Source organism: Coenobita brevimanus, chromosome 33, assembly GCF_032717465.1.
Source record: "Coenobita brevimanus isolate Jiangsu-jjx chromosome 33, ASM3271746v2, whole genome shotgun sequence".
In the NCBI taxonomy this organism is placed as follows: domain Eukaryota; kingdom Metazoa; phylum Arthropoda; class Malacostraca; order Decapoda; family Coenobitidae; genus Coenobita; species Coenobita brevimanus.
This window is the reverse complement of record NC_136986.1, coordinates 7276652-7301242: the sequence shown is the minus strand read 5'-3', so window position 1 is coordinate 7301242 and position 24591 is coordinate 7276652. Positions and strand designations below refer to the sequence as shown.

The window sequence follows — 24591 nt, the reverse complement described above, 5'->3', positions numbered from 1 at the left end:
TTTGGGGGCCTGTCCAGGAGGCTTGCTAAGAACCGTGTTGTACTCCTGTGATTTAACCTTAACTTAAATTTGTTTGCCGTGAAAAAGTATTGATGCCATATTTACTGGCTCAATTTTGTTTACTTCCACAGTACTCATGCTATGGTTGTCACAGTTGTCCAATTCTCCTCAAGCTGGGAGGCAAACCCCAACGAGTTCGAGTAGATTCGGTACTGTAGCTCTTTTCTCCCACGTCAGCTACAAAGCTACACTCACTCAGTGTAATTAAATACCTGAAACAAATATTCATTTGTTTAAAACGAATCATGGCTTATTCAATGTCTAACATACTAAAGCTCAAACCTTAATCTACCCCATCACCTTGTACTATTGTACCAGGGAGACATAAGGGCACGATCTCTTGTAATCATCGTCCTGGTTACTTTAAACATATCGTGGGATGTTTATATGAAGAGATCCGCTTAGTTTGTGATAATAAGTCACACCAGTTACATCAGGTGCACCAGTCATTCTCATTTATCATTTCATCACGCGTGATCTCTTAATTATTACTTATATATCCCAATAAATTTTTGCATTCCTGTATTTCTTGTTTCCCTCAATAATTTAAGAATGTCTTTCAACATTAAGAACTTTGAGAAAGACCCTGTTGGTGAGGTAGGTAACTGTAAATACGCTACTAAGGATGAAGCGACCTATCTACTTTGTAGATGGGACATACCGTATAATAGTTCCATAACCCAAAGCCAACGAGCCAACTTAGTCCTAAAGTATTTGGTGAGCTCGGAATATCAGACAGAATCCGATATAAAATGGGAAGGTGATAATGAGGAAAACAGTGGTGCTGAAGAAGTGGTGAAAGATGAGCAACTTGCTCTGGAAAGATTGCGGTTGGAACTGGAACTAATAAAAGAAAAAGGAAGAGAAAAAGAAAGGCAGCAAGAGAGAGAAAGGGAAAGAGAAAGAGAAACAGAAAGAGAGAAAGGCAGCCAGCATGAGCTACAACTAGCTCAGTTGAAGAATCAAGTAAAGGAAATATCTGGAAACGTGGCTCCTCGAGGTTTCGATTTCGCCAAGAACATGACGCCTGTTCCAGCGTTTGTGGAGGCAGATCCGGATGGGTATATCCGACTGTTTGAAAACACTGCTCAACATTTGAAATGGCCACCTGAGCAGTGGAAGTGGCTACTGCAACCGAAACTAACTGGTAAGGCTGCTAAAGTTTTTCTCATCCTGTCTCTAGACTCCGACTACAAAGCACCAAACTACATGCACAGTACACACTACACTTCCTATTCAAAATTCACCAAAATGGTGTCGATTTATCAAGCCTCGGAGTCCCCAGGGGGGGGGGACCATAAATGCCCCCGCCATCTGCCCCTCTCCCGGTGACGACTCGAGGTGCCTGGAACCACTGTCTGACTCTCTTCTTCTTCATTTCTGCAACATTCGCAGCCTTTCATCTAACTTTCGCTCTGTTGAGCACCACCTCTCCTCCTCTAAACCTCACCTTCTTTTTCTAACGGAGACTCAGCTGTCTGAGGCAACTGACAACAAACCCTTTTCTGTATCCTCCTACTTTCTCTATACTCATTTCAAAGCCAAAGGTGGCTGTTGTGTATACATACGCAACGACTTATCTTGCTCTCGTGTTCCTGAACTTGATTCTTCTGAATTCTCCACACTCTGGCTTCGGCTTTCCTGTCATTCTCTGACTAAATATATCTGTGCTCTTTACTTATCCCTTAATTCTACTGACTATCAAAAATTCTTCGACTATCTTACTTCTACGATGGAACACATTCTGTCCATTTCTCCTTTCTCTGAAATCTCCATTCTTGGAGATTTCAATGTTCACCACCACCTTTGGCTCTCCTCTCCTTTCACGGATCCACCTGGTGAACAAGCCTACATCTTTTCTATCCTTAATGACCTAGAGCAGCTTGTACAGCACCCTACCCATATCCCTGACCGCCTTGGAGAGAGCTCCAACATATTTGACCTCTTCCTCACAACTAATCCTTCTGCTTACTCTGTTAATCTTTTCTCTCCGTTGGGCTCCTCCGATCACAACCTTATTACCTTAACCTGTCCTATCACTCCTGTCGTCTGTGGCATTTTGGAGCCGCGGACTGGGAGGCCCTAAGGCAGTACTTCTTTGATTTTCCCTGGAATGATTATTGCTTCCATGGCCGTGAGCCATCTGAGTGTGCCTTGCACATTACGTAGGTTATTCTCTCGGGCATGGAAGCATACATTCCTTTCTCATATCCTTTGATTAACGCAAGAAAGCCTTGGTTTAATCACGCTTGTTCTAATGCTGTCCGCAACAAGGAGAAGGCCTACAAAAGATACCAGAGCCAACCCACCCCTGAATCACATCATCTTTACGTTTCTGCCCGGAATCGTGCTAAGTCTGTTCTTCGCTCTACTAAAAATAATTTCATCCATTCTAAATGCTCTCAACTCTCCAACTCGAATTCTTCCCGCTCCTTCTGGCACCTTGCTAAAAATCTTTCTAACAACTTTACCTCATCATCCTTCCCTCCTCTTTTCTACTCTGATGGTTCTGTAGCTATTTCTTCTACTGATAAAGCAGATCTCTTCGCACAGACTTTCTCCTCCAATTCCACCTTAGACGATTCCGGTGCTGTTCCTCCATCACTTCCCCCCTCTGACTTTCTCATGGCTGACATTAAAATTTCTTCAGTTGATGTATTTTCTGCCATCACTGGCCTCAGTACTAACAAGGCTTATGGGCCTGATGGGGTCCTTCCTGTTGTTCTCAAGAACTGTGCTTCTGTGCTTATACCCTGCCTAGGCAAACTCTTTCGCCTTTGTCTGTCAACTTGTACCTTTCCTTCTTGCTGGAAGTTTGCTCTCATTCAGCCAGTCCCTAAGAAGGGTGACCACTCCCAACCCTCCAACTATCGTCCAATTGCTTTAACGTCCTGTATTTCAAAAGTTTTCGAGTCAATTCTTAATAGAAAAATTTTAAGGCATCTTTCCTTTCACAACCTTCTTTCCGATCGTCAGTATGGGTTCCGTCAGGGACGCTCCACTGGCAATCTTCTCACCTACCTTTCAGACTCCTGGTCATCCTCCTTTCGGGACTTTGGCGAAAGCTTTGCCATTGCACTTGACATCTCAAAGGCTTTCGATCGAGTCTGGCATAAATCTTTAATCTCCAAACTGCCCTCCTACGGTTTCTATCCTTCTATCTGTGCCTTCATCGCTAGCTTCCTTTCTGGTCGTTCTATAGCCGCTGTTGTAGACGGCCATCGTTCTTCTAGATCTGTCAACAGTGGTGTTCCTCAGGGCTCTGTCCTATCACCAACTCTCTTCCTTTTATTCATTAATGATCTTCTAAGCTGTACATCTAACCCTATCCACTCATACGCTGATGACTCCACCCTTCACCTTTCCATTCGGTTCCCGCAACGCCCATCTCAACAGTTACTTCAAGAAACAAGGGATGAGGCTATGGCACACCTAATGTCTGACTTGGCTCGTATCTCTGACTGGGGTAAAAATAATATGGTTGTCTTTAATGCATCTAAGACTCAGTTCTTACACTTATTAACCCGACAAAATCTTCCACAGGTATACCCACTAATGTTTAATAATATTCAGCTTAATCCTGCATCATCCTTGAACATGCTTGGGGTTTCATTTACTTGGGACTTATCTTGGAAAGATCATATTACATCTCTTGTAAAATCTGCTTCCAAGAGATTGGGTGTGCTAAGCCGACTCCGCTCGTTCTTTACCCCTGCACAATTGTTGACTCAATACAGGGGTTTTATCCGCCCCTGTGTGGAGTACAACTCTCATGTGTGGGGAGGCTCCCCACATACAGCTCTTCTCAATAGGGTGGAGTCAAAGGCTTTTCATCTCATTAACTCTCCTCCTCTTACTGACTCCCTTCAACCTCTGTCTCTTCGCCGCACTGTTGCATCTTTATCTCTTTTCTATCGCTACTTTAATGGTCACTGCTCCTCTGAACTGTCTGCTTGTATTCCTCCACCTCTACGACGGGCGCGTAGCACCCGTCTGGCAGCAAATTCTCATCCCTTTTCTGTCCAACTCTCTAATGCAAGAGTTAACCGTTACTCCCAGTCTTTCACTTATGCAACAGGCCAGCTCTGGAACTGTCTCCCTCTTTCTGTATATCCTGCTGCCTATGATCTCCAGTCTTTCAAACGCAGTGTGTCCAGGCATCTCAAAATGATCGGATCTTGAATTTGGCTCTCTATTGTATTTTGTTTTTCTCTTGGAGGGAACTGTTACTGCAGGCTCATGGCCTTTGGATCCTTCTTCCTCGCATTAAAAAAAAAAAAAAAAAATTAACCAGTCACGTCCCGAGGTTTTTCGCACCTCCGACACCCCCCAATCCCGAGCTATTTTGGAAAAAAAAATTTTGGCTAAAACCTCCGCTTTTGTTGAGAAATAAAGGAAAATCACCAAGAAAGGGTTTACCGTGGTCCATAAGTGGTCAGAACAGGTGAGGTCCCCCTTGCAAGATATCGTATTCTATCACTGACGTGTGAGGCGCTCACGTTTTCTATGGTAGGAAATATTGGGTGGAACAACAAACAACACCTCTACATTTATTGAATTTGAACTAATAAACAATAAGAGTAAAATGAATTTCAGGCACACATATACTGTATAAAAATAAGCATTATACCTTTGCTCGAGCATAGCGAGTTAGGTCCAAGCGGTAACATGCTATGTGCTAAGTTTCTTGTATCAGTCAAAATATCATTTTTTCTAATTGTATACTTCGTTTCATTGACATTTTACCTATTTTTACTGTTTGTAAATGTTTTCAGATGTTTTCATTCATTACGATGACATGCAGCATAAGGATAGTGCACATCTGCTTACCAGGCACACTTGCTATGACTCGTATTTCAACATACCCAATTGTTTTATCACTTTCCTATTATTTTTTTCTTTACATAGAACCTTTCCTTCAATTATTTACATTCATTACGAGGGCATTTAGCGAAATGCTAGCGCATATTCACGTAGCTAGCACAATCTCAAACACTCGTGTTTCATCTTCTACTTTATTTTATCACTTCAGTTATACTTTCCCACTTACATTACACACGTTTACACCCCTATACTGCACTATACTTAGTTACTGGCATTGTTTATTCAAGTGAGCGTCAGAATATCACATGAAAATACCCTCGCAATGAATGTTTCGACCAACATAATACTCAAATACTTACACACAAATTCTTCACATATATTACACACTTTCCCACTTGTTGACTTCTATTTTCATAATTACGGGCCTTATTCATTCAACTGAGCGTCAGGATATCGCATCTCTATACACACGCCAGGAATATTTTGACTTAGAATATATTTCAGCACTTATAATAATTTGAACTTATATTATACCCGTTTGCATTTCCCATAATAATATTTACATATTTCTGGGCCTTATTTATTGCACTGAGCGACAGAATATCGCATCAAAGAACCCTCACTAGGTATGTTTCCACTTACATCATATTTATACACTTACATACTATTTTTGCACTTATGTTATACCCGTATGCACTTTATACTAATATTTTCAGATCAAAAGGACTTATAATTTCACTGAGCGTCTGTTTGTCGCATTTACTTCATAGTTTCAGCGTCCTATCACAGTCACACCATATTAGAATTGCATCAAGCTGTGATATTCGCTGAAACATGGGTGAATACAGAAACCCACGTCACACTCGACGCACTCATAGCGGGTGTCCTTCCTCTGTGTGGTGAGTCTCACCCGGGAATTGCTACACACGTGACACCTGCGTTGGGGCCTAGGTCTGTTTGGCTGAGGAGGGATAGGAGTGGGGAAATGGCAGCCGAATATTCTCAGGGGAGTTTGGGCAATAGGGGCAGTGCGGGTGCGATGTTGGGGCCTTTCAACAGCATACCGTGCAAACATCTCTCTTGTGAGCTCCCTCACAAACCCTTCAAAGGTTTCCTGAACTCCTGTTGTCATGGTGTGCAAGTGGTGGCAATTCAGAGCAGTGATATCTAGCAAGTGAAAGAACAGTTTCTTATACCACTTCATCGTGGTCCTGGCACACTCGACCGTCGATATCATGAAGTCTGACTGGTTCACGAGGCGCATGTTTATCTTATAGTCCATGACACACTCAGGTTTCCAAATGTGACGCCTGTTCTCGCTCCGGTAATCCACGGAATCAGTACAGTGCATCAAGGGGCGGTGAACCATTGACAAGAGGCTTACTTCTCTATTATGGTTCCACACAGTTGCAAGTATGTTGTTGGCTTTGAAGAAGACAACCTCATTCCTGTCAAGTTTCCGCCCTACCTTGACCATGTGGCGCCGCTTCACCTTCACGGTTCCACAGATTCCCGTTTCATGTGTGTGAAGATAACGAGCGAGAAGAGGGCTAGTGTACCAATTGTCCAGGTAGAGGACGTGACCACGATGAAGGTAGTGTTCTATCATTGTCTTTACCACTGCTCCCGACAGTCCAATACTCCGGTCTTCTATTATGTCTGTCTGTGCACCGGTGTACAAGACTATGACTTGCAGATAACCAGTCCTAAAGTCACACATAACAGAGATCTTGAACCCAAAACGGTGCCTTTTGCTGGGTATATACTCCCTAAATGAAATATTACCTCTCCACAACACGAGACTCTCGTCTATGACGAGGTCTCTATAGGGATAAAATGACGAACGAAAGGTTTGCCTCAGGTGATCAAAGACCAACCTAATTCGCCTCATCTTATCTGTGTCATTCACATTTGCAGGATCATCAGCATCATAGAAATGGAGGCGACTTAGAATTTGTTGGAAGTGATTATGGTTCATGACTTGCCCAAATATTGGTATAAGCATAACAGGGTCCCTTGTCCAGTAGGCCGGAATTCTGTTCTTTCATATAATACCCATCAAAAGGACAAGGGCAAAAAATAGGAACATTTCTGAAAGGGAGACAGGGTAATCATATGTGATAGAATGCCTACTCCTTGTTCCCAATCTTTCACTCTCAAGGCGCTGGGTGCTTGCAAAACGGTTGGTTTGGTCAACAATCTGCTCCACGAATGCCTCACTAAAAAACAGGTGGAAAAAATCCATCCTGGTGGAATTACGGTGAATTCCGGGAGCAATGCAGCCAGATCGCCCCTGCTCAGTGAAGGGGTGAATGAGGGGAGAAAAATCACTCCCATCCTCCCAATTCCATCCCACAAATCCCTCGTCCCCATCATCCCCATCGCCGCCTTCGTCAGGGTGGGGAGGAGATGCTGGTGGGGGAGGTTGGGGAGAAGGAGTGCAGAGGGCTTCCCTACTCTCACTCCTTCTCCCTAATTCCATCCCACAAATCCCTCGTCCCCATCATCCCCATCACCGCCTTCGTCAGGGTGGGGAGGAGATGCTGGTGGGGGAGGTTGGGGAGAAGGAGTGCAGAGGGCTTCCCCACTCTCACTCCTCTTCCCTCTGCCTTTACCGTTTCCCTTTCCCTTACCCTTACGGCCTAGAGGAACATTAGGGGACTGTGGGGATGAAATTGGGGAATATTGGGGAGCATAAGATGTGCTGGGGAGTGGTTCCTCCCCACCTTCCCCCTCCATCACAACACCACGTGATTTTTCACGCACTCTCACTCACCCACGTGTTTGGGGATATTGGGGAGCATAAGATGTGCTTGGGAGTGGTTCCTCCCCACCTTCCCCCTCCAGTGCAACCCCACGTGATACAGAACGCACCCGCACTCGCCCACGTGATACACCCTGCCGCCTCACACTACTTAGGGAGAGCGATGACTCACTCCCATCACTCTCACTCTCCATACTCCTCCCTGCACTTTCCCTTTCACTCCCCGCTCCCTCCACGGCACGTCCTACCTCCCCAAACAAAATACTAGGCCCATACCTGATCGTCCGACATGGTGTGCGCTCGGGACCACGATGAGTAATCACCTCACGTCAGTACCACGTGGCAGCATGTCCTACGGCTCCGTCCTCGTCCTCGTCCTCGTCATCAAATTTGGGTTCCACATCACGTTGGAGCTGGGCATAGGATGTTGCACGTGGTTTTTTGGCCGGCTGCCCCTCTCTAGCAGCACAGTAAGTCACGTACTGCCGCTTCCTGGGGGACGGGACTTCTTCATCACTGCTGGTGGTTTCCTCCTCCTCTGGCTGTACATAATCTTTGTCAACAACCTCGTCATCCAGTGGGGAATCACTGTCACCTGTAAAGGCGTCCAGGGTGGCTTGAATTTCGTCCTCTGAGAGACCTCTCTTTGCCATGTCTGAGCAGGACCATTGTTAACAAGTGAGTGACCGAGCCGTGAGTGAGCGCGGGTCTCGCGGGGTCGCCGAGTGTCCCTTCCTGGTGGCAGGTAGGGGAAGGTCAAGCAACAATACGTACCGAAAATCAAACGTGAAATTTGAAAATTGTGGAAATTATGCACTTTGCAATTGCACGACGTACTGGTATGTCACTGGGACTGGGCAATGCAAAATGTTGCAACGTACGTCGACGGGACGGGGCGGGTTAAGAAGGCAATTTTAGATTAATATTCCTTTACAGTTGAAGGATATAGACAGTCCTTTTGAAATTATATTGAGAGTTCAGCCAGCACGTACTATGAGTTTATAGTTGAGAAGTTCAAATGGTTTGATCAGTGGCTGAAAAAAGCCGAAGTAACCATTTTTGAGGAACTCAGAAATCTCATAGTCCTAGAAGAATTAAATAGAATTCCCCATCATATGATGATTCATATTTGTAACAAACGGAAAACTGATGCAAAGAAAGCAGCCAAACTGGCTGATCAGTATTCCTTATTACACAAAGCTGTCTCGAGTCCTCGAAGTCTGCGAAAATATGTGAACTCCTCCTCAGATACTTTTGTCTCATTCCAGTTCACACCCACTAGGGTCTGCGGCTAACAAGCCCTCTCCCTTGTTTTGCTTTTATTGTAAAAGGGAAGGACACAGTATGAAATTATGTAAGGATCCCAAGTGTCATCAGTCAAAAATGAATGTATCTTTTACCAATCCAAGTGTAGAACCTAAAAGCACTTCTAATAAGTCAAAGATAAAACCAGAATCACCTAAGAAACCTGTTGCTTATGTAATCAATATTGATTCAGTTAACAATCCTTTTGCTGAATTCAAATCATATGACCCAGAGTACCAATAAAGGTCCTGAGAGATACAGGCACTTCACAAAGCCTGATGATACGAAACTGTTTGCCAGATGTTGAAGAGAATTCCACGGGTAATAAGGTACTAGTGAGGCAGTTGGACACTAACATCTCTTCAGCTGATTTAGTCAAGGTACATCTGGATAATAACATAGTGGTAGGAGATGTAACAGCGGGGTTGGTTGATGCTCTACCATTAAACAATGTTCACTTTATTCTAGGAAATGACATTGCAGGTGGATCAGTGGTGCCTAATGTCTTGGTTCGAAGCACTCCCTTGGACTACTCTCCAACTCATTCCCTCGACAAGGAGCAGCCTGACTTATTTGCAGCCTGTGTGGTGACAAGGTCCTAGACACGAGCTCAAAACACCGATGATAATGAGGCAAGTGATAATTCTTTAGTTGATATAGCCACCCAACCACTGTCAAAACAAGGCCTAATCAGAGTCCAGACAGAGGATGAGACCCTTAAGTGTTGCCGTAATCAAGCTGTGATGTCAATGAAAAATGTAGTGAAGATATCTGGATTCTATCATGAAGGTGGCATATTGATGCGTCTTTACTGACTTCCTCGCTTGTCCTTAGCTAATGTCTGGGTTAATACCACAGATTGTGGTTCCTTGTTCATTGAGACAGTCCTTGCTTGAACTAAGTCATGACGGAGCCAGTGGTCACCTGGGTAAATATAAAACTTACCACAAGCTTTTAGACAATTTCTATTGGCCAAATATGAAGTAGGATGTAAAATCATTTGTTCAGACTTGTCATGTGTGCCAAATGGTAGTTAAAGCAAATCAGCCCATACCCCCAGTCCCTCTTCAGCCCATACCTGTTACATCTGAGCCATTTGAACGTCTCATAATCAATTGTGTAGGTCCTCTACCACTTACAATGAAAAGGAATCAATATATTTTGACTGGCATGTGTCCCACTACCTGTTACCCGGAGGCCTTCCCCTTGAAAAACATCTGTGCAAAGACCATAGTCTCTCAGCTCACAACTGTGTTCACTCGGGTCGGTATTCCCAAAATTATTCAGTCTGACAGAGGTAGTAATTTTACCAGTAAATTATTTTCAGAGGTACTTGATGAACTTGGTATCCAACTACAGCTGTCCAGTGCGTATCATCCTGAGTCACAAGGTGTGTTAGAACGTTGGCATCAGACCATCAAATCCATGATGAAAAAATTCTGCTTTGAACACGAGCATGATTGGGATGATGCATTCCAATATTGTTTGCTTTTCATGAGCCGAGACAGGAAAGTTTGGGATTTTCCCCTTTTCAACTGCTGTATGGAAAACAGGTACGTGGTCCTTTAAGAACAGTTAAGGACAAATGGTTGAGTAAAGATGAGGTAAGCCAGGAATCAGTCACGAACTATGTTTGTAAATTATACTCTCTGAGGTACGTGCTTATGCTCAGAAAAATCTGGAGGTAGCTAAGAAAGAGATGAAAAGTAATTTTGATAAGAAGTCTAAAGTAAGAACTTTCAAAGTAGGAGACCAGGTTTTAGCATTGATACCTACCCAATCAAACCCTTTGTCCGCAAAGTTTTTTTTTAACAATATAAGGTTGAAAAGGTACTCCAGCAGAACAACTATGTGATATCTACCCCACATAGAAGAAAGTCCCAGCAGCTGATTCATGTGAACCGCCTAAAGAAGTATTCTGTGAGATCTGAGGAGGGCAATTCTGTTTTATTGTGTAATACCAGTCAGGAGGAGAAATCTGTTTTATTGTATAAGCAAAGTCAGGAGGGCAATTTTGTTTTATTGTGTAATACCAGTCAGGAGAAGAAATCTGTTTTATTGTGTAATCAAAGTCAGAAGGGCAATTTAAGTATTTTGAACAGTACCTCCAGTTAGGATGACGAAGACCCCATCACCACTTGCTTATCTCTCAAAAACTCTGAAATATTGTCAGACGTCTCTTCTCATTTTGGCTCACTAAATAAAGAACAGCAGCAAGGGTTAGGAACTCTTTTAGTAAAGTACTCTGACCTGTTCACAGACTTCCCTAAGAGGTGTCCATACATTCACCATGATATCACACTGGTTCCAAGAGCTCATCCCATATGACAACCTGCCTATCGGATAGGTCCTAAGAAGACTGAACTGATGCATCAAGAAGTCGACTACCTCCTGCAAAACAACTTGGCAGTACCCAGCTGTTCCCCGTGGGCATCTCCTTCACTTCTCGTTCCGAAAGAAGGTGGACATGTAAGGTTCTGTACAGACTATAGGCAAGTAAATCTTTTGACAGTACCTGATGCCTATCCTCTGCCTTGTGTAGATGATCTGGTTGAAAGTGTGGGACAGGCTAAGTATGTGACGAAAACAGATTTGTTGCTGGGGCATTACCAGCTACCACTCACTCCGAATGCCCAGGAGATCTCTGCTTTCTTTACTCCCTTTGGGTTATTCGAGTACACAGTGATGCCGTTTGGTCTACAGAATGCTTCTAGTACTTTTCAGTGGATGGTGAATGGAGTTATAGGAGATCTCCCTAGAGTTAGCGTCTACCTTGGCAATATTCTGGTGGTGGCGGATGACTTGGAGCAACATCATCACAGACTGGATAAGGTTTTCAAGGCCTTGAGTGAATGGAACTTAACTGTTAATTTGTCAAAATCCTGATTCTTCTCAGCAACTGTTACTTACTTAGGACATATTGTGGGAAATGGAGTAGTTAGACCCAAAACAGCTAATGCAGAAGCCATTTTATCTTTTCCCTTTCCTACCAATAGAAAAGAGGGTCAACGTTTTCTAGATATGGTAGGGTTCTACCGTAGATTTTGTCCAAACTTTGCTTCTGTTGCATCTCCCCTGACAAGGTTAACTTGTAACAAGGTTAAGTTTCATTGGCATGATGATTGTCAGCAGGCATTTGGTGCCCTGAAAGACTTCCCAACTAATGAACCTGTGCTGAGGTCTCTTAAATTCTCCTTGCCATTTGTCCAGCATGAAGATGCATGTGAGACTGGGACAGGAGCAGTGTTGCTGCAGCCCCAATCATATGATGGCCTCTTACACCATGTCTGGTACCACTCCTCTCAACTGAAGCCCCATCAACGCGCCTACAGTACAGTTGAGAAGGAGCTGCTGGGACTCGTCAGTGCCCTACAAAAGTTCAGCTGCTACATCATTGGGGTGGAGCCGTTGGTGGTTTATACAGACCACAACCCTTTGATATTCCTTCAGAGGGTAAAACACACCAACCAGCGTCTCTTACGCTGGTCCCTCTTCCTTCAACAGTACCCTCTGGAAATACGACATAGTGTAAGCAGAACATCTGGGTGGATACCATGTCCCGAGCTTTCCCGTCTCAACAATCCTCACCCTCTCCTTAAGTCTCCTCTGGGAAGCCTTATCTTTTGGGGGGAGGTGTCATGGCCCTACCATCTTGCCCCAGGAACGACCCAAACTCGGCCTGCAATCCCAGATGTTGTTTAAGGCGCTCATACAAACTATCTTACAAACTGACTCCTCCTACCTGGCCCGGCTCTCTTAAACTACTGGTGGGAGCACCAATCATCATCTGGCTGGTCTTGCTTCTGGCCAATGGCAGACCAGCTGGGGGATATATAATCTCCCCCACGATTTCTGGAACTCGGTGCTAGTCTTAGAGCTAGTACTCATCACTGCAGTATACTGTAGACTCTGCTCAGCTTTTGTGTTAACTTGACCCTGTTCTACTTTGTTGTATATTTTGTAATTATTCATGGTGATGTGTATAAGTTAATTGTGGGTTTGTCTTAAAGTAAAATTAAATTAAGAATAGTACTCTTGTTTTCCTATTCATTTTCTGATACACTTTTCCCTGCTTGGGTGGGTTCTGAGCAAGGATCTAAAGTAAGATTGTTACTGCCTCCACCATCCCCTAGACTGCATTGAGCTTGTAATAGGTGTGACAATGATCATTTCTGGCTCGAATCCTATTCGTAATTCATGATAATGATCTCTTATCTGTCACTCATAATCAGTTCATTCATATGCAGATGACTCAACACCTCACAGTTCATTCACACTTAAATACCCATTCACAAAGATTAATATCTCTAACTCACAACTCAGTACAGCCATCTCCATAAATCAAGACTTATCTAGGATCACTGAATGGGGGCAAAATAACCTTGTCTCAGTTAATGCTAGTAAAATCAAATATATACAGTTTACTGATAGACAGATATTGCCAGATTCCTATATTATCTTCAATGCTGCTAATACTCCTATCTCCAAAAGTATTGAAATTCTCGGTATTTCACTTAACATTGCCCTTACCTGGACCTCTCATGTCAGATAATTTGCTAAAGATGCCTCAGAGAAATTTTAATTACTGTACAGTGTTCGTAGCTTCTTCACTGATGAGCAGTTAGCTATAGCTTATAAGAGTCATGTGCGCTCTCAGCTGGAATACTGCTCACCCTTGTGGAAGGAAAGGGGACAGGTTGCACTAAAAGAACTAGACAAAATCAGAATAAAGCTCTTAGAAATATCAGTAACCTTGATATTACAAATAGACTTCCTCCCCTACAGGTAAGAAGAAGTATTGCCTACCTTCCATTATTTTACAGATACTCTTATGGCAAATGCTCAGACGAAGTTGCATCCATTGTGCCACCTATCCATACCTTCCCCTGTGCTATATGGGCATCTGGTAGCACTCATGACTGGAATGGAACACTGCCATAAAGCAGAACGTCCGCCTATCAGAAATCTTTTATTTTCTGAACTGCATCTCTTTGCAACTTGCTTCCCCAGAGTTGTTTACCCCCAAAACTTCAACCTACAGCTTTCAAGCACAACTGTTACAGATTTTTATGAATCGAGGATTATTTTTTCATTTGTTTTTCCTTTCTCTGTTCTGTTATTAACCCATTAGTGGCCAGAATTCCTGTGACAGAGATTTTGCTGGACGGGTCCTAAGCGTACCGCCCTCCGCCTATCGGCTAATAGTCGCGAAGCTCATAGGTCCCTACCCCAGGGTTCCCTTCTTTATTAAATTTTGAAAATGCCCAGTTCTTTTCAATATATTGGACCCTGGGCACCAGTGGGTTAAAAAAAAAAAAAAAGTCACTAAGTAAAACCAACTCACTTCATCTTCAGAGCTGCGTTGAGTCCGTCCATAACATCTCCCTCGACCATCATGCTCCCAAGTTCTCTAAAGGCACTTGATTCAGAGTTTAAAAAGAACTTCTTGTATGTACCATTAGAAGATCTTATTGTCACCCTGTAACAGTACAAAATAAAAATTGTTTATTTAGTATTACTACAGAGGCCCCTAGAATAACGCAACACCAAAACTTAACTTCAAGATAGTATTTTTTTTTTTTTTTTAAATTGGCCGAAAATTGCCATATCTGCGTCTCGAATGCTAACTTGTGACAATTAATTAAAGCCAAGATATGATGCTAGTCACGAAGAAGTGCTATGGAAAGAAAGCAAGACGTAGTATTGTCTCTTCCCGTCACTGAGTTTCGTGAAATAAGCTAAAAAAAAAAAAAAAAGGGAGGGGAGAAGTTAAATTGAAAGAGCTATAGTGTTTTTACTTAGTCTTCCTCTCTACCGTTTATTACAGCACATTCCTTGCATTTATCCTATTGTAGTATAGGAATAATAATAATAATGTTACACAACTGTCTGAATATACGATAAGCAATGAAGTGAATAATTTCCGAAGTGCTACAGGATGTGCGGATCTAGTCCATGTATTAGGGCAGTCAGTGGAGGAATCATAAGCGAAAGACTATGCGTCCCTGGAGGACAATGCATGTGGAAAAGAATAAGGTTACGAGAGCGGTGAGCACAAAAGTAAAAAAAAAAAAGAAAAAACTAAAGCCGGAGATAAATATTGAGGGATGCAATTTTTCAAGTATGGTTTATGTGGATGATTTATTACGTGGTACTTGAGAACATCATTTTGTTGATTCTTTCAGTGTTGCCCTGCTTTTGAACAATCGGGGCTGAAAGTACCGTATAGAAGGATTTGAATAAAACACCAGCTGCTGGGTGAAAACAAACTCACTGTGTGATGTGTTGGTGAATGAGGGGAAAAAATAGTACTGAAGGATTAAGAACTTTGTTGCAGTGATAAAGCATAACCAAAGGGCCCAGCAGTAACTTACCCTTCAATATCATCCAGTACCTTTGCATTCAAACGTTTGTTCTTTGGTATCTCACCTGTCAACTACTTTGACCAGCTCCTCAACTGTCTCTGGTCTGGGTGGCAGCCTTGGGAGGGTGAGGGAAGCGATGAGGCTGGCACGATATGCTGTGCCCACCACTACACCGAAGAACAACCAAGTGCCGACCAGGATGTGGTTGGACTTGCTGGTTGAGAGGCGTCCGTACAGTCCCTGGCCCAACAGGGTGCCCACAGACTCCAGCACCACCGAGCCAGTACTCAGCACTCCATGCCGCGTTTGCCACGTTTTTCTCCTCGCAGTCTGTAAAACATACATATACAATGATATACATTTACACCGATATGAGTGCATAGCTGTTTCTTTATTGTGTCATAGGGGCGAGCAGTGATGTTTCGGACAGTGGAATGGTTTTGATAATACGAACCATGAAAGAAAGTGCACCTCCTCGCTTCTGCTACCGTCAGGAAGGCACACAATTCTAATGAGGTCATTTGCACCATTTTTCTGTGGAGCTGCTTGGTATGTCCAGTTTCGTAAACCACTTTTGATCTGCTTTTCTTAATGTAATTTTTCAGATACATATAGCACGCTCTAAAATAGTGAAAATGTCATGGAATAGTCAGATATTGGTTATAGTGAAGGTGTGATATATTATTCATTTTTTTAGAGTTCATTTGATTAGGAATGGCTAAAGTTTTTTCATCTTTGAAACTGGCAGACCAAATTAAAACTGTATGAAAGCAGAATTAATTAACAATTCCATGCTATGGTTTCAAAAAATCAGCAAGTGTGAAGTAGCATACCATTTACATGACACTGGTGGCAGTAGTATTGGCTCGGGGTGGAAGTAACAATCCAAACCCATTTTTCACTCATCTATACCATAAATATACATTCCAGCAAAGTGTTTAAGGATAGGCTGTATAAAAACGGCAAAATATATATATATATATATATATATATATATATATATATATATATATATATATATATATATATATATATATATATATATATATATATATATATATATATATTCTTTAATTGCATGAATCTAACATCATTCAGGAAGAGTCGTTGTACTTTTAGTTGTAAAATGAAACTAATATTCTTCCATTATATTTCTTTATCGCTGACCCTGATTTTCACCTGTGAGTCTCATGTTAAACACTCACTTCAGCCTGTCGTCTGGAGGTAACTGGAAAAGATAATAGAATTAACCTGACCAAGGGAGTGTTCATGGTACCACAATAAGCAATTGTCTCCACTGACACATTCACCTAAATAAACATCATATACTGTTGGGTCATGTTATATAAAAGTGAAGAACAAGATAACGTGACCATGAGAGGGTTAAATGCATCATTGTCCTCTGTGAGTATGAAACAGTAAAAAACAATGGCAATTGACATATTTGGCACCATACGGGACTTCGCTCAAATGAAGAACCATATTGTGCTTCGCTAAAATAAAGCACATTGGAGTACAAGTCTCATGTGTCGGGAGGCCCCCACATACAGCTCTTCTCAATAGGGTGGAGTCAAAGGCTTTTCGTCTCATTAACTCTCCTCCTCTTACTGACTCCCTTCAACCTCTGTCTCTTCGCCGCACTGTTGCATCTTTATCTCTTTTCTATCGCTACTTTAATGGTCACTGCTCCTCTGAACTGTCTGCTTGCATTCCTCCACCTCTACGACAGGCGCCTAGCACCCGTCTGGCAGCAAAGTCTCATCCTTTTTCTGTCCAACTCTCTAATGCAAGAGTTAACCGTTACTCCCAGTCTTTCATTTATGCAACAGGTCAGCTCTGGAACTGTCTCCCTCTGTCTGTATTTCCTGCTGCCTATGATCTCCAGTCTTTCAAACGCAGTGTGTCCAGGCATCTCAAAATGATCGGATCTTGAATTTGGCTCTCTATTGTATTTTGTTTTCCTCTTGGAGGGAACTGTTACTGCGGGCTCATGGCCTTTGGTTCCTTCTTCCTCGCATAAAAAAAAAGAAAAAAAACATATGTGTATAATCCTGAAGGAGCGAAACAGAAGCACCTCGCCTTGTGAAAATATATTTATGTGTGTGACTAACACTGGAAGACGGCCCCGGGCTGCTAATTGAGAATGTCCCACGTCTAAATTAATTATAATGATAAATAACAACAACAACAACAATAAAAATAATAATAATAATAATAATAATAATAATAATAATAATAATGTAAGGAAACGTTTTCTGTTGCCTGTTATTACTAATACTGGATGCTGCCGTGACTGACTACTTGCATGTTTACCTTGACAAGTGTGAAGCAGACAGTCAGTGTACAAGCCAAGACACCGATCCACACTTGGCCACTCAGTGGGTAGTAGAAGCTCAGCCAACTGGGTGTTATAACCGGCGTGGCCATGGCGAATTTACCAGCAATTTGTTCATAGGCGAAAGTGAAATCCCATCTGGAAACATTGTTAGAAATAAAGAGGTTACGTTTGCAGATGTTATAGCTATTTGTTACATCTAACCATAGGAAAGAATTTGTTCTCGAACAATAATAATAATAATAATTAATAATAATAGTAATGATAATAATGATATTAATAATAAATAATAATTATAATAATAATATCAATAATGCAAAAATAATAATAATTAAGAATGAAAGTATAGCATTTGGAATCCGGATGCTAATCTCTCGCCAGAATATACTGTTGGACAAGTCCAAGATTTTGGCATATCTTGATATGCTGAAGGTTTCCTGTTGATAGCTCAAGCTGTTTATGAGATATAATTGTGCCACAGGCGGGCTATAAATAATACTTGATTTTTGGCAGCCATGATTTAGAGAAAGCGTATGATAGAATTGATAGGGAGGCTTTGTGGACTGTATTAAGATTGTATGGACTTGATGGTAGGATACTAAAAGGGGTGAAAAGTTTTTATGTAAATAGTAGAGCATGTGTAAGAGTGGGAAATGCTGTGAGTGATTGGTTTCCCGTGAGAGTGGGGCTGCGACAGGGATGTGTGATGTCGCCTTGGTTGTTTAATATTTACATGGATAGTGTTGTGAGGGAGGTGAATGCAAGAGTTTTAGGTAGAGGTCTGAGTCTGGTGAATGTTGATGGTGGAGAGTGGAATCTGAAGCAGCTGCTGTTTGCAGATGACACTGCACTGGTGGCTGATCCAGAGGAGAGATTGAGACAGTTGGTAGAGGAGTTTGGAAGGGAGTGTGAAAGGAGGAAATTGAAAGTAAATGAGAATAAGAGTAAAGTGATGAAGTGTACGAGGTTGGTAGATGGTAGGGGGATGAATATAGTTTTGAATGGCGAGTTGCTTGAGGAGGTAGAGTGTTTTAAATATCTAGGGTCACATGTTGCTGTGGATGGAAGAATAGATGCAGAAGTGAAGTTAGAATAAATGAAGTAGGAAAGGTGCTGGGAGGAACGAAAAAAGTGTTTAGATGTCGTTGCTTAGAATGGAGGTAAAGAGAAGGTTGTTTGAGGGTGTTGTGGTACCGACTGCGTTATATGGGGCTGAAACATGGTATATGGGTGTAGCAGAGAGCAAAAGTTTGAATGTAATGGAGATGAGGTGTCTGAGGAGTATGTGTGGAGTGACACGTATGGATCGAGTGCGAAATGATGAAGTGCGAAGGAGAACTGGAGTTGTTCGGGAGATGTCAGATCGAGTTGAGCAGAGGGTGTTGCGATGGTTTGGGCATATGGAGAGACTGGATAATGAGCGATTGGTGAAAAAGATAACTAGATCTGATGTGAGAGGTGTAAGGCTGAGAGGAAGACTATGAATAAGTTGGATGGACAGTGTGAAGAGAGCGCTGGATGCGAGAGGGATGTCTGTTGAGCAAGGAAGAGTGGCTGTGCGTAACAGAAATAAATGCAGAGAAATTGTGAATGAATAAGTGATGACGCAGCCCTGAGGGGATATTCTCCCGCATTTGTTCTGATCAGCTAGTCAGGTCAGGTGCGGGTAAGGGGATGGGTCTGTTATGATATGGCAGGGGTAAACCAGTTCTGTTGTCGGGCCCTGCTGCGGATATCACTGATTGCATTTCGCAGTTGACCCTTGTTTGGTGTGGTGCGGTGAGGATCTGTCCGTTCTCCTCTTTGGGGCTAAGATGTGAATGAATGTGTTTGAATGGATGAGTAAATGGGGAGTGTATCGTCCTGTCTCGGCAACCTCCCTTTCCTTGGGGTATATAGATAGATGTTTCTGACCTAAACCTTGACCCCGAGTGCCCATTTTCGAACTTGGCCAAGATTTTGGCCATAGCTTGTGGGCCTGAAGGTTTCATGTTCATAGCTGAAGCCGTTCATGAGGTACAGTGGGAACACACACACACACACACACACACACACACACACACACACACACACACACTGAGGCAGGGAAAAACATTATTTCTCCGCCTTGTAAGGTGGGCGATAACTAGAGGCCGTCCCAACGGGGGAATCACACCAGCCACAAGCCGATACATATCTAGCGCGGTTTGGAATATGACCTTGACCTTGACCTGCTTTCACCAATTTCTAACTCGTAGATTTTCATCCCTTCTACACTCCTGTAAAATTTTGTGAGGATATCTTGAACGGTTGCAAATTTATCATGGAGACAGACACACAAAGCTTGACCTAGTTTCACTAATTTCGAACTCGTGATCGACTTTTTATCTACTCTAGACCTGTAAAAAATTTTGTATATCTTCAGCGGTTGCGAATTATCGTGCCAACAGAAATACTGACTGACGGACAGAAAGATGGACAGATTGAAAACAATACCAGCTCTTCGCTATCGCAGCTAATAATAATAATAATAAAAATAATAATAATAATTATTATTATTACAGCTGAAACTGAAGTCCCATATGGAAACTATCGGAATATTACATATTTTTTACATTTCCAGCTTCATCGTCCTCCCACACCTCCATGCATACCCTCCAGATCATTTCCTTTACCATCGAACATTGACTACAAGAAAGCTACGGTATATTATTTACAACTCCATTATCATCTTCCCATCCATCTATCCTTCCCAGTTCTGTTTATTGTGTTGGGAAGACGAAAATAACCAAGAATTAGGCGCACGTAATATATTTTTCTCGTAGATGAATCTATAGTCCTTGTTGGATGCACTACCGGATTATAACATACTATACTGTCATTTTTTTTCATCGGCTAAAATGAGATTCTTTTTAAAAGATGAGCTAATCAAGCCAATTTCTAACCCCTTCATTATGGGATGGACTTTTAGGCTTACTAATATTACTTAGTAACATAACAGAAACAAAGGAAGTGTAAGTATTGTGAACAAGCAAATGAAGGTAATATGTGCAGAATTCAGTTCTACATTTGTAGGCAGTCATTAGAAGAATGCTTTTGAGTTTTGTGCACTGACAGGTTCATTTTCTAGTTACTCCACTTTAGCAAGTAAAACAAAATTCAAAATTAATTTTCCTCATCACTTACGTCATCTATAATTAATAAGACATTAGGCAATTTCAAATTAGATACGCTATCTCTATCTGTTCACAATGTATAGCTTTTCTTTGCTGCATAAAACTATCTACACTTAAACCGGATTATCAATAGAGACAGTGAACACTACAGTGCAAAGGTTAACCTTAGCTTTGAATCTAACCTCTCTAGATCTTGTGGAATAACAGCATATATCACTGTTGCCATGAATGATTTACGAAGCTGCACCTGATCTGTCACCTGCAAGTAAATATAAAATTAAAGAAATAAAAGCCCCAGTATATATATATATATATATATATATATATATATATATATATATATATATATATATATATATATATATATATATATATATATATATATATATATATATATATAGATATATATATATATATATATATATATATATATATATATATATATATATATATATATATATATATATATATAGATATATATATATATATAGATATATATATATATATATATATATATATATATATATATATATATATATATATATATATATATCGATATATAAACATATATATATATATATATCGATATATATATATATATATATATATATATATATATATATATATATATATATATATATATATATATATATATATATATATATATATATATATATATATATATATATATATATATATATATATATATATATATATATATATATATATATATATATATATATATATATATATATATATATATATATATATATATATATATATATATATATATATCGATATATATATATATATATATATATATCGATATATATATATATATATATATATATATATATATATATATATATATAATATATATATCGATATATATATATATATATATATAATATATATATCGATATATATATATATATATATATATATATATATATATATATATATATATATATATATATATATATATATATATATATATATATATATATATATATATATATATATATATATATATATATATATATATATATATATATATATATATATATATATATATATATATTTTGCCAGACGCCTCAATCCCGTTTGGGGTGGCCAGAAACAAATCGCCTCCAAGTCGCCCTGTCCCCCGCCATTTCACTACCCTGCGCCCAACTCACACACCCCTCTCTCATATACCTCTCCACCCCATCCCCCCATCTCATCCACGGCCTCCCCCTCCCTCTTTCCCTCCACCTCACTCACATACACTCTCTTCGTCAGTCTTTCACCCTCCATCCTCTCCACATGGCCAAACCACCTCAGTGTGTTCCTCATAACGCTTCCTATCACATCCACATCAACACCACAACGCTCCTTTATATCGTCATTCGTCAGCCTGTCTCTCCATGTGACTCCACAGGCTCCTCTTAAATAACTCATTTCCACTGCTCTCACTCTTGACTTGTGTCCTTCCAACAACGTCCAAGCTTCACTTCCGTACGTTAGAGTTGGTATCACAATACTGTCATGTAGTAACTTTTTCACTTCCGTGCTCACTTCCCTGTTTCTTATCACTGCTTTCAAAGAACCAGCAACCTTTCTTCCCTGCTGTACCCTTTCAAGCACTTCACCCTCCAAACCTCCATCCTTTCTCATCACACTACCCAAGTACTTAAACGTACTCACATTTTCCAATTCCTCACCATCCAACCTCGCTGTACATTCACTGACTTCACCTCTCTCAAAGACCATCACTTTACTCTTCCCTACATTCACCTTTAGATTCCGTTTCTTACACACTCTCTCAAACTCATCCACCAAGCCATGCAGCTCCCCTTCGTCTTCACTCAACAACACAGTATCATCTGCAAACAACAGTACAGGGAGTTTCCAAACACTATCCTCTCTCACCAGGGCCACTCCAACATCCACTGCCCTACCTTGTACCTCTTTTATTACCCCATCCATGTACAGATTGAACAACCATGGAGACATAACACATCCCTGTTTCAACCCAACTTTCAAAGAGAAAAATTCACTTAGTTCACCATCCACACGCACTGCAGCCTTCGCACCATCGTACATACTCTTCACAGCATTCAACAACTTCCCATCTACTCCATATATTCTTAACACTTTTCACAATCCTAGTCTATCCACCCTGTCATATGCTTTCTCCAAATCCATGAAGGCCGCATACAACTTCTTTCCCTTCTCTAGAAACTTTTCCACTAAAGATCTGAGAATGAATATCTGATCTACACAACCTCTTCCCTTCCTAAAGCCTCACTGTTCTTCTCCAACTAATTCCTCTGTTCTTTCTCTAACTCTGTCAATAAGTATCCTACCATACACTTTTCCTATTATACTAAGAAGACAAATGCCCCTATGATTACCACACACTTCCTTTTCCCCTTTTCCTTTGTACAAGGGAATAATTATACCTGACTTCCAATCTTCCGGGACTCTACCTTCCTCCCAGGCCAATCTGCACATCTTCCACATCCATTCTACTACTATCTCTCCCCCATGCTTCAGCATTTCACCACACACTCCATCAATTCCTGGGGCTTTCCCTGATTTAACTTTCTTCATTGCTTCCACAACTTCTATCCTACTGATTTCTTCCTGTCTTCTCACCTCCCTTTTTCTCCCAGCCATTCCCCAGCCACTTATACTCGCATTACTTCCATCCTCCACGTTCAACAATTCCTTAAAGTGTTCTCTCCATCTGCTCACTTTTTCTCCCTTCTCCACTAGTAATCTACCATTTTTATCTTTCACTCCCCTGCTAACTTCACTTCCACCCTGTCTTACTCTTTTCACCTCTCTCCAGAACATTTTCTTACAGTCCCTTCACTTTACACTCAAATTCCTTCCAAATTCCTCATCCACTCTCTTCTTACTCTCTCATACTAATCTTTTCACCTCTCTTTCTTTCTACATATAACTCTCTCTTCCGCCTCTCAACCTCTTCCACGCCCCTATTCCTCATCCATTCATTGTATGATTTCTTCTTTTGTGCCACAGCCTGTTTCACCTCTTCAGTCCACCACGCTGTTCCTTGCACCCCCCTCCGTCTTCTCTTCCTTCCACACACCACATCACATGCTGCACATATTTCTTCTGTAAATATTCTACACACACCTTCCACGTCCCCCATCTGCTCCAATTCATATTTGCCCAATATTTCCTCCACTTCTCTCTTATACTCTGCCTTTTTCTCATCCTCTTGTAACCTTTCCACTCTCCTTGCAACTACTCCTTCCTCTCGTTTTTCTCTTCTTCTATTCCTCCATCTTACTTGAACTTTAATTCTGGCCACCACCAAGTAGTGGTCAGAAAGTCCACTCCCCCAACCTCTATAAACTCTTGCATCCAATATACATCTTCGCATCCTTTCATCCACACACACATAATCAATCATTGCCTTCCTTTCATTCAGTTCACCACCCACTCTTCTCATCACTCGCCATGTATACCTGTGGATCATTTTATGCCTGAAGAGGGTATTGGCTATGACCAACCCCCTCCCAGCACAAATGTCCACTAACGCACTCCCATTCTCATCTATCTCAGTAGGCACACCCCACTCACCAACTATTCCATCCACCTTCACATTCCCAACTTTACCATTCATATCACCAATCAAAAACACTCTCTCATTCCTTCTAAACTTTTCCATGCACACTTCTACATTTGTCCAGAACTCTTCTCTCACTCTTCTAGCACGATCTTGCGTTGGCGCATACACACACACAATCGCCCACACTTGTATTCCAA

General features: G+C 41.2%; 1 protein-coding gene across 1 annotated transcript in view; it reads right to left on the bottom strand.

The window, feature by feature from the left end:
* The window catches only part of LOC145395780 (ionotropic receptor 93a-like), a 163819-nt gene that overhangs the window by 102786 nt on the left and 36442 nt on the right, over positions 1 to 24591 (bottom strand). The window contains exons 2-5 of the mRNA XM_080269317.1: positions 20991 to 21067; positions 17632 to 17791; positions 15383 to 15648; positions 14298 to 14432 (exon numbers count right to left, since the gene is read on the bottom strand). Of these exons, the coding sequence (XP_080125443.1) occupies positions 14298 to 14432; positions 15383 to 15648; positions 17632 to 17791; positions 20991 to 21067 (638 nt within the window). The remainder of the gene's footprint in view (positions 1 to 14297; positions 14433 to 15382; positions 15649 to 17631; positions 17792 to 20990; positions 21068 to 24591) is intronic.